The sequence below is a fragment of the Heptranchias perlo genome, unplaced genomic scaffold, assembly GCF_035084215.1.
Source record: "Heptranchias perlo isolate sHepPer1 unplaced genomic scaffold, sHepPer1.hap1 HAP1_SCAFFOLD_381, whole genome shotgun sequence".
Taxonomy (NCBI): domain Eukaryota; kingdom Metazoa; phylum Chordata; class Chondrichthyes; order Hexanchiformes; family Hexanchidae; genus Heptranchias; species Heptranchias perlo.
The window spans coordinates 42,501-53,609 of NW_027139393.1; the positions used below are offsets into that span (position 1 = coordinate 42,501).

At 55.6% G+C, this 11,109-nt stretch overlaps 1 protein-coding gene across 1 annotated transcript; it reads left to right on the top strand.

Annotated features, from left to right (window-relative positions):
- Positions 1-3,203: 3,203 nt before the first annotated feature.
- Positions 3,204-9,959, top strand: LOC137311687 (mitochondrial import inner membrane translocase subunit Tim10-B). The gene is made up of 3 exons (XM_067978753.1): positions 3,204-3,301; positions 3,488-3,624; positions 9,551-9,959. The coding sequence occupies exons 2-3, from the start codon at positions 3,554-3,556 to the stop codon at positions 9,750-9,752; spliced, it is 273 nt and encodes a 90-aa protein (XP_067834854.1). The 5' UTR covers positions 3,204-3,301; positions 3,488-3,553; the 3' UTR covers positions 9,753-9,959.
- The last annotated feature ends 1,150 nt before the right edge of the window (positions 9,960-11,109 follow it).

Sequence of the window (11,109 nt, forward strand, 5' to 3'; positions counted from 1 at the left end):
GTCTGTGAGAGACCCTGAATAAATACTGCAGGATATTCCCCACTCACTGGGGTCTGTGAGAGACCCTGAATAAATACTGCAGGATATTCCCCACTCACCGGGGTCCGTGAGACCCTGAATTAAATACTGCAGGATATTCCCCACTCACCGGGGTCCGTGAGAGACCCTGAATAAATACTGCAGGATATTCCCACTCACCGGGGTCCGTGAGAGACCCCTTAATAAATACTGCAGGATATTCCCCACTCACCGGGGTCTGTGAGAGACCCTGAATAAATACTGCAGGATATTCCCCACTCACCGGGGTCCGTGAGACCCTGAATAAATACTGCAGGATATTCCCCCCACTCACCGGGGTCCGTGAGACCCTGAATAGATACTGCAGGATATTCCCCACTCACCGGGGTCCATGAGACCCTGAATAAGTACTGCAGGATATTCCCCACTCATCGGGGTCTGTGAGAGACCCTGAATAAATACTGCAGGATATTCCCCACTCACCGGGGTCTGTGAGACCCTGAATAAATACTGCAGGATATTCCCCACTCACCGGGGTCCGTGAGAGACCCTGAATAAATACTGCTGGATATTCCCCACTCACCGGGGTCTGTGAGACCCAGAATAAATACTGCAGGATAATCCCCATTCACCGGGGTCTGCGAGACCCTGAATAAATACTGCAGGATATTCCCCCACTCACCGGGGTCCGTGAGACCCTGAATAAATACTGCAGGATATTCCCCACTCACCGGGGTCTGTGAGAGACCCTGAATAAATACTGCAGGATATTCCCCACTCACCGGGTCTGTGAGACCTGAATAGAATACTGCAGGATATTCCCCACTCACCGGGGTCCGTGAGACCCTGAATAAATACTGCAGGATATTCCCCCACTCACCGGGGTCCGTGAGACCCTGAATAAATACTGCAGGATATTCCCCACTCACCGGGGTCCGTGAGACCCTGAATAAATACTGCAGGATATTCCCCACTCACCGGGGTCCGTGAGAGACCCTGAATAAATACTGCAGGATATTCCCCACTCACCGGGGTCTGTGAGAGACCCTGAATAAATACTGCAGGATATTCCCCACTCACCGGGGGTCCGTGAGACCCTGAATAAATACTGCAGGATATTCCCCACTCACCGGGTCTGTGAGAGACCCTGAATAAATACTGCAGGATATTCCCCACTCACCGGGGTCTGTGAGAGACCCTGAATAAATACTGCAGGATATTCCCCACTCACCGGGGTCCGTGAGACCCTGAGTAATTACTGCAGGATATTCCCCACTCACCGGGGTCTGTGAGACCCTGAATTAATACTGCAGGATATTCCCCACTCACCGGGTCTGTGAGACCCTGAATTAATACCGCAGGCCTCCTCCTGTTCCTGTGTAACATCCTCGAGAGGGGCTGAATGGCCTCCTCCTGATCCTATGTCTCACGAGGATGAAATTCCGTGGCCAATTCCTGAACCGCCCTGAGCTGGGAAGGCCAAACCTTCCGGAACTTTCCTGCCGTCTGGCCTCCCTGACGCCTCCTCTTTGCTCAGGCCCCTGATGCCTCGCTCCTGAAAAATTTGGACTTCAAATCCCCATGTCCTTCCATTTCAAACCCTCGATGGCGTTGCCTACTTCCTCATCTCTGCTCCCTCAACTCTGCCCTCGTGCTACCAGTGATGACCAGAGTAAGGAAGTCTTACTACAATTGGGACAGGGCTTTGGAGAGACCTCACCTGGAGCACTGTGTACAGTTTTGGTCTCTCCTTATCTAAGGAAGGATAGACTTGCCTTAGAGGCAGTGCAATGAAGGTTCACTGGATTGATTCCTGGGATGAGAGGGTTGTCCTGTGAGGAGAGGTTGAGTAGAATGGGCCAATACTCTCTGGAGTTTGGAAGAATGAGAGGCGATCTCATTGAAACAGATAAGATTCTGAGGGGGTTTGACAGGGTAGATGCTGAGAGGCTGTTTCCCCCTGGCTGGAGAGTCTGGAACCAGGGGGCATAGTCTCAGGATAAGGGGTCGGCCATCCTAGACTGAGATGAGGAGGAATTTCTTCACTCGGAGGGTGGTGAATCTTTGGAGTTCTCTCCCCCTGTGGATGCTCAGACGTTGAGTATATTCAAGGCTGAGATGGATGGATTATTGGGGAATCGAGGGATCGGGCGGGAAAGTGGACCTGAGGTTGAAGGTCGGCCATGATCCGATTGAACGGGGGAGCAGGCTCGAGGGGGCCGAATGGCCCACTCCTGCTCCCATTTCGTCAAAGGGCCCACTGAGCCATACTGAGCCCCACACGCAGAACAGGAAAGGCCCAGGCTCCACCCCGGGCCTGTGCTGAGTGGATTCATCTCACCCGGTGCGTCTGGGCAGCTTTCGGCGGGGGGGGGCTACAATTAGCCTCCCGCCTCCCGCCTCCCCCCCCGCCACTTGCTGGAGAGAAGTGGGGGGGAAATTGCCCTGGGTTCCTACTCCTGATTACTATCACGCTCTTTTTTGCTTGGGAGTGCAGGACCTGTGGCTCGGTTGCGATGCCTACTGCGGTCAAATAGCCGGCCGACACGCGTGGGCAGCAACATCGGAGCAGGAGGGTGGGGGGGCCATTCAGCCCCTCGAGGCCCGCTCCTCCATTCAATCGGAGGGCAAGGAGGGAATCTCTTTCAAAAGATTTGGATGTGTGTGTGTTTCGTCTGTCTGTCTATATATATAAAAAGACATCAATTGTGCAATACTAATGGATGGCCACCAGCTCCGAGCGGCGCTGTAGGGGGAGACGGGGCGCAGGAGCCCAAAGGTCCCCTCTTGCCGCCTCCCGCACCCTCCTCGTCACCCCGCCCCGCACGCCCGCCCCTCCTTTGCCCCGCAGCCGCCATCTTTGTGCGGGTCAACGTCGAATTAAAAAAAAACCCCAAAAAAACACAAAACGCGACCGGATTAAAAGCCCGGCCGCGGCCCGAATGAAAGGCCGAACCCGTCCCCTTCCCGCTGCGGGGTCCAACTGAGGAAAGCGGGGGCGGAAGGGGGAGAAAAGGAAGGATTTGTGGGGTCGACGTGCCCCGCACAAAGATGGCGGCTGCCTCCCTTTTAAATAAAGCACATTGAGGATTAATTAAATTTTTAAAATCTTTTTTCAAAGGGAAGGTTTTGTCACCAAACTCCCACAGACTGTTGGACGGTTTTGGGGAGAGGGCAGGGGCTGGTGTCCAAAATTAAAATTAAGGGGTGGGGTTTGGCCATTTTTTTCAATCTTCTTTATTGTTCCCAGTGGTGAAGGACAAGCATCATTGTGAGAGGAGCAGTAAGTGGGAATTGGGGGTTATTGACCCCCTCAAAGTCATGGAGGGTGGAGGGAGGAGGGGAGGGGGTCTCCTCTCTCTTTCTCTTGCACCCAACCCATTGCATTCAATCATTTGTTGCATTGCAAAGCCTCACTCCTTTTTTTTTGTCCATCCCTCCTCGCTAATCCTCTTTCCCCTTTCGATAGGTGTCCATTGTGCTGACTGGAAGAGCCACCCCCACCCTGCCCAAACCCGATCCTCTGACAAGAACCATGGACCCCTTCAGGGCGCAGCAGCTGGCGGCGGAGCTGGAGGTGGAGATGATGGCGGACATGTACAACAGGTCAGTGCGTCCTTTGGGTGGTTCATTGCCCCCCCCTTCGACTCTTGGCGGGGGATGGTTTGGTATGGGGGGTTGACCTTCTTTCAGGGAGGGGCGGGTGTTGTGCGTGGTTCATTGCCCCCCTTCGACTCTTGGCGGGGGATGGTTTGGTGAGGGGGGTTGACCTTCTTTCAGGGAGGGGCGGGTGTTGTGCGTGGTTCATTGCCCCCTTCGACTCTTGGCGGGGGATGGTTTGGTGAGGGGGGTTGACCTTCTTTCAGGGAGGGGCGGGTGTTGTGCGTGGTTCATTGCCCCCCCCTTCGACTCTTGGCGGGGGATGGTTGGTGAGAACATAAGAAATAGGAGCAGGAGGAGGCCAATCGGCCCCTCGAGCCTGCTCCGCCGTTCAATAAGATCATGGCTGATCTGATCCTAACCTCAAATCTAAATTCACGTCCAATTTCCTGCCCGCTCCCCGTAACCCCTAATTCCCTTTACTTCTTGGAAACTGTCTATTTCTGTTTTAAATTTATTTAATGATGTAGCTTCCTGGGGCAGCAAATTCACAGACCTCCCACCCTCCGAGTGAAGAAGTTTCTCCTCATCTCAGTTTTGAAAGAGCAGCCCCTTATTCTAAGATTACGCCCCTAGTTCTAGTTTCACCCATCCTTGGAACATCCTTACCGCATCCACCCGATCAAGCCCCTTCACGATCTTATATGTTTCAATAAGATCGCCTCTCATTCTTCTGAACTCCAATGAGTAGAGTCCCAATCTACTCAACCTCTCCTCATATGTCCACCCCCTCATCCCCGGGATTAACCGAGTGAACCTTCTTTGTACTGCCTCGAGAGCAAGTATGTCTTTTCTTAAGTATGGAGACCAAAACTGTATGCAGTATTCCAGGTGCGGTCTCACCAATACCTTATATAACTGCAGCAATACCTCCCTGTTTTTATATTCTATCCCCCTAGCGATAAAAGCCAACATTGCGTTGGGTTTCTTGATCACCTGCTTACTAACCTTTTGATTTTCTTGCACTAGGACCCCCAGATCCCTTTGCACTGCAGTACTTTCCAGTTTCTCGCCATTAAGATAATAACTTGCTCTCCGATTTTTCCTGCCAAAGTGCATAAGCTCACGTGAGGGGGTTGTGGGTGGTACAATGCTCCTTTGACTCTTGGTGAGGGGGTTTGGTGCGTCCTTTGGTCCCCGGGGCCAATTTCGATGGAACCCTGACCCTAACCAGCCTCTTCCCACTCTAATGGGAGCAACTCTTCAAATTACATAGAATGTACAGCACAGAAACAGGCCATTCGGCCCAACGGGTCTATCCCGGTGTTTATGCTCCACACGAGCCTCCTCCCTCCCGACTCCATCTCACCCTCTCACCATCTCCTTCTATCCCTTTCTCCCTCATGTGTTTATCGAGCTTCCCCTTAAATCCATCTCCACTATTCCCCTCGACTACTCCTTGTGGGAGCGAGTTCCACATTCCCACCGCTCTCTGGTGAAGAAGTTTCTCCTGAATTCCCGATTGGATTTCTCTCCGGCCCCTTTCACCGCCTCGGGACGTCCCAAAGCTTCACGGCCAATGAAGGACTTTTTTTGAAGTGTGCTCACTGTTGTAATGTGGGAAACGCAGCAGCCGATTTGCGCACAGCAAGATCCCACAAACAGCAATGTGATAAATGACCCAGATCGTCTGTTTTTTTTTAGTGATGTCGGTCGAGGGATAAATATCGGGGCCCAGGACCCCGGGGAGAACTCCCCCCACTGCTCTTCTTCCAATAGTGGGCCGTGGGATCTTTTACACCCACCCGAGAGGGGCAGACGTGGCCTCGGTTTAACGTCTCGTCCCGAAAGACGGCACCTCCGACAGTGCGGCGCTCCCTCAGTACCGACCCTCCGACGGTGCGGCGCTCCCTCGGTACCGACCCTCCGACGGTGCGGCGCTCCCTCGGTACCGACCCTCCGACGGTGCGGCGCTCCCTCGGTACCGACCCTCCGACGGTGCGGCGCTCCCTCGGTACCGACCCTCCGACGGTGCGGCGCTCCCTCGGTACCGACCCTCCGACGGCGCGGCGCTCCCTCGGTACCGACCCTCCGACGGCGCGGCGCTCCCTCGGCACCGACCCTCCGACGGCGCGGCGCTCCCTCGGCACCGACCCTCCGACGGCGCGGCGCTCCCTCGGCACCGACCCTCCGACGGCGCGGCGCTCCCTCGGCACCGACCCTCCGACAGCGCGGCGCTCCCTCGGCACCGACCCTCCGACAGCGCGGCGCTCCCTCGGCACCGACCCTCCGACAGCGCGGCGCTCCCTCGGCACCGACCCTCCGACAGCGCGGCGCTCCCTCGGCACCGACCCTCCGACAGCGCGGCGCTCCCTCGGCACCGACCCTCCGACAGCGCGGCGCTCCCTCGGCACCGACCCTCCGACAGCGCGGCGCTCCCTCGGCACCGACCCTCCGACAGCGCGGCGCTCCCTCGGCACCGACCCCATACCCCCTCCATCACCGAGACCGCCCACCTCCACCTCCGTAACATCGCCCGTCTCCGTCCCTGCCTCAGCTCGTCCGTGCCTTTGTTACCTCCAGACTCGACTATTCCAACCCTCTCCTGGCCGGTCTCCCATCTCCCACCCTCCGTAACCATGAGCTCATCCAAAACTCCTGCTGCCCCCGTCTCCCAACTCGCACCGAGTCCCGTTCACCCCTCGCACCCCCTGCGCTCGCTGGACCCGCATTGGCTCCCAGTCCTGGAACACCTCGATTTTAAAACTCTTCCCATCGTTTTCAAATCCCTCCACGGCCCCCTCCCTCCCGATCTCTGTAACCTCCCAGATCTCTGCCCTCCTCCAATTCCGGCCTCTTGTCCATCCCCCTCGATTCCCATCGCTCCACCATTGGCGGCCGTGCCTTCAGCTGCCTGGGGCCCCGAGCTCTGGAATTCCCTCCCTAAACCTCTCCGCCTCTCTCTCTCCTCCTTTAAGACGCTCCTTAAAACCTCCCTCTTTGCCCGAGCTTTTGCTCTCCTGGCCGAATATCTCCTCATGGGGCCCGGTGGGGAATTTTACTCTGATTTACGCTCCTGTGAAGGGGCCTTGGGGGACGTTTCACTCCGTTAAAGGCGCTACATAAATGCAGGTTGTTTTTTCGAGACTATCTTCTGTGGATGCTCTCCTCGTCCCTGGACACCCCCAGTTTCACCGCATGCGCCCTATCGAACCTGTTCGTTATTCTAAAGCCCTCGATGGATCGCGATAACCCGGCTCTGGATGGCAGCCTCGAGTACACGGTCTGTCAAACACAGGAACAGGAGGAGGCCATTCATTCCCCCTCGAGCCTGTCACACACAGGAACAGGAGGAGGCCCATTCAGCCCCTTGATCCTGTTCCGCCATTCAATGAGATCAGGGCTGGTCTCTCTCCTCCCGTCTTGGCTCCATCTCCCTCAATACCCTTACCCAACAAAAGTCTATCGATCTCCGATGTAAACAGGGGGTCCCTGACGAAAAGACGGACTTGCTCTCGAGGGGGCAGTACAGAGAAGGTTCACTCGGTCAATCCCGGGGATGAGGGGGCGGACATATGAGGAGAGGTTGAGGAGATTGGGACTCTACTCATTGGAGTTCAGAAGAATGAGAGGCGATCTTATTGAGACGTATAAGATTGTGAAGGGGCTTGATCGGGTGGATGCGGTAAGGATGTTCCCAAGGATGGGTGAAACTAGAACTAGGGGCGTAATCTTAGAATAAGGGGCTGGTCTTTCAAAACTGAGATGAGGAGAAACTTCTTCACTCGGAGGGTAGTAGGTCTGTGGAATTTGCTGCCCCAGGAAGCTGTAGAAGATCCATCATTAAATAGACAGTTTCCGAGAAGTAAAGGGAATTAGGGGTTACGGGGAGCGGGCAGGAAATTGGACATGAATTTAGATTTGCGGTTAGGATCAGATCAGCCATGATCTTATTGAATGGCGGAGCAGGCTCGAGGGGCCGATTGGCCTACTCCTGCTCCTATTTCTTGTGTTACCCAACAAAAGTCTATCGATCTCCGCTGTGAAATGATTAATTGAGCTAACGTCGTCTGCTTTTAGCGGGAGGGAGTCCCGCACTCCTCCCACCTTTGTGTGAAGAAATGTCTCCTCACTCCTCTCCTGAACGGCCCCCGGGCTCTGATTTTGAGGTTCTGTCCCCTTGTAATGGACTTCCCCCCGACCAGCGGAGAAAGTCTCTCTCCGTCTACCCCATCGATCCCTTTCAAAATTCCCAAAACCCTCAATCAAATCACCCTCCTCAACCTTCGATATTCCAGGGAATACAAGCCTGGTTTGTGGAATCTCTCCTCATAATCCAACATTTGGAGCCGAGGCCGGTATCTCCCTCGAAGGTGAGGTGCCCAGAACTGGACACAGTACTCCAGATGTGGTCTAACCAGGGCTTTGTGTGACTGTAGCAAAACTTCCTCTGGTTATAACAGCTGGAATAGAAAAACAGAATATTTTTTAAATGGTGAGAAACTGGTGCTCAGAGGGATTTGGGTGTCCTCGTACAAGAAACACAGAAAGCTAACGTGCAGGGACAGCAAGCAATCAGGAAGGCAAATGGTACGTTGGCCTTTATTGCAAGGGGGTTGGAGTACAAGAGTAAGGAAGTCTCACTACAATTGTACAGGGCTTTGGAGAGACCTCACCTGGAGCACTGTGTACAGTTTTGGTCTCCTTATCTAAGGAAGGATAGACTTGCCTTGGAGGCAGTGCAACGAAGGTTCACTCGATCGATTCCTGGGATGAGAGGGTTGTCCTATGAGGAGAGATTGAGTAGAATGGGCCAATACTCTCTGGAGTTTGGAAGAATGAGAGGTGATCTCGTTGAAACAGATAAGATTCTGAGGGGGTTTGACAGGGTAGATGCTGAGAGGCTGTTTCCCCCTGGCTGGAGAGTCTAGAACCAGGGGGCATAGTCTCAGGATAAGGGGTCGGCCATCCTAGACTGAGATGAGGAGAAATTTCTTCACTCGGAGGGTGGTGAATGTTTGGAATTCTCTCCCCCAGAGGGCTGTGGATGCTCAGACGTTGAGAATATTCAAGGCTGAGATGGATGGATTTTTGGGGAATCGAGGGATCGGGCGGGAAAGTGGAGTTGAGGTCGAAGATCGGCCATGATCTGATTCAATGGCGGAGCAGGCTCGAGGGGCCGAATGGCCGACTCCTGCTCCTATTTCTCATTCCATTAGCCTTTTTGATTACTCTTGCTTTGAAGTGATCTGTGGACATGGTCCCCTAAATCTCTTTGGACCTCCGCTGTTCCCACGAGGGAATGTATGAACTTTTTGCAGACTCTCTGCGTCCTCCTCACTGCTTACTCTCCCACCGAGCTTTGTATCGTCAGCAAACCTGGATACATTACACTCGGTCCCTTCATCCGAGTCATTAATATCGATTGTAAATAGCTGAGGCCCGAGCACTGATCCCTGCGGTACCCCACTAGTTACAGCCCGCCAACCCGAGAATGACCCGTTTATCCCTACTCTCTGTTTTCTGTCCGTTAACCAATCCTCCATCCATGCTGATATATTACCCCCAATCCCATGAGCCCTTATCTTGTGTAACAACCTTTTTAATGTGGCACCTTATCGAATGCCTTTTGAAACTCCAAATATACTACATCTACTGGTCCCCCCTTACCGACCCTCCTGGTGACAGCCGCGAAATACAGAAGGAATATGGAAAGTTGGGTGGGAATGGTTCACTGGCAGCCGGTCATTCCCCCTCGACGGTGGGTCCTTGGCGAGTAGTCGGTTGCTCGAGAGAAGGATCGAGGGCGCTGACCTCTCACCCAGCCTCCAGACAGTGGGGCGATTACTTGGGGTTTTGACGGGGGAGGGGGAAAGAAAAAAACTCTGCTTTCAACTCCCGTTTCTTTGCCGTTCTCTTCCCCGGATCTCAGGATGACTCACGCCTGCCACCGCAAGTGCGTGCCGCCGCAGTACAAGGAGGCGGAGCTCTCCAAGGGTGAGTCGGTGTGCCTCGACCGCTGTGTGGCCAAGTACCTGGACATCCACGAGCGCATGGGCAAGAAGCTGACCGAGCTGTCCCTGCAGGACGAGGAACTGTTGAAGAGGATGCAGCAAGGGGCCATGACTCAGTGAGGTCGGCGCGCGGCGGGAGAGGGAGCCGCGGGGCGGGGCGGGCGGGCGGGCGGGCGCTCGTCGGCCCCGGCCGACCGGGAGGGAGAGGGGGAGTGCCCTTGTCGTTCCCCGCCCCCACCCCTTCGGGAGGAGATGTGCCCGCGGAGGCAGGCCGCGTATCCCATCGGCCGCGTGTTGCCCGCTCAATAAATGTCGTCTTTCTGATCATTCCGTCTCTTCGTTGCTTCGATCGAGAGGTGGGGGGGGGCGGGGGAGGGGCGGGAAACACCATAAAACGGCCAGGCAGGGGAGAGGGCGTCAGGACTGATGGTTCAGCCCATCGATTTCCCCCCCCTCCAGTCCCCGAACTCCCCCATCGATTCCCCCTCCCTCTCGTCCCCTAACTCCCCCATCGATTCCCCCTCCCTCCAGTCCCCTAACTCCCCCATCGATTCCCCCTCCCTCTAGTCCCCTAACTCCCCCATCGATTTCCCCTCCCTCCAGTCCCCTAACTCCCCCATCGATTCCCCCTACCTCCAGTCCCCTAACTCCCCCATCGATTCCCCCTCCCTCGAGTCCCCTAACTCTCCCATCGATTCCCCCTCCCTCCAGTCCCCTAACTCCCCCATCGATTCCCCCTCCCTCCAGTCCCCTAACTCTCCCATCGATTCCCCCTCCCTCTAGTCCCCTCACTCCCCCATCGATTCCCCCTCCCTCCAGTCCCCTCACTCCCCCATCGATTCCCCTCCCTCCAGTCCCTAACTCCCCATCGATTCCCCCTCCTCCAGTCCCCTAACTCCCCCATCGATTCCCCCTCCCTCTCGTGCCCTAACTCCCCCATCGATTCCCCCTCCCTCTAGTCCCCTAACTCCCCCATCGATTCCCCCTCCTCTCGTCCCTAACTCCCCCATCGATTCCCCCTCCCTCCAGTCCCCTAACTCCCCCATCGATTCCCCCTCCCTCCAGTCCCCTAACTCCCCATCGATTCCCCCTCCCTCTAGTCCCCTAACTCTCCCATCGATTCCCCCTCCCTCTAGTCCCCTAACTCTCCCATCGATTCCCCTCCCTCTAGTCCCCTAACTCCCCATCGATTCCCCTCTCTCTAGTCCCCTAACTCCCCCATCGATTCCCCCCTCCTCTAGTCCCTCACTCCCCATCGATTCCCCCTCCCTCCAGTCCCCTAACTCTCCCATCGATTCCCCCTCCCTCCAGTCCCCTAACTCCCCCATCGATTCCCCCTCCCTCCAGTCCCCTAACTCCCCCATCGATTCCCCCTCCCTCTAGTCCCCTCACTCCCCCATCGATTCCCCCTCCCTCCAGTCCCCTAATTCTCCCATCGATTCCCCCTCCCTCCAGTCCCCTAACTCCCCCATCGATT

Bases quoted from the DNA above. Each gene is read 5' to 3' on its own strand.
- LOC137311687 (XM_067978753.1), top strand. From the start codon at position 3,554: ATGGACCCCTTCAGGGCGCAGCAGCTGGCGGCGGAGCTGGAGGTGGAG. The intron at 3,625-9,550 runs GTCAGTGCGTCC...CCCGGATCTCAG, and splicing joins ATGGCGGACATGTACAACAG to GATGACTCACGCCTGCCACC.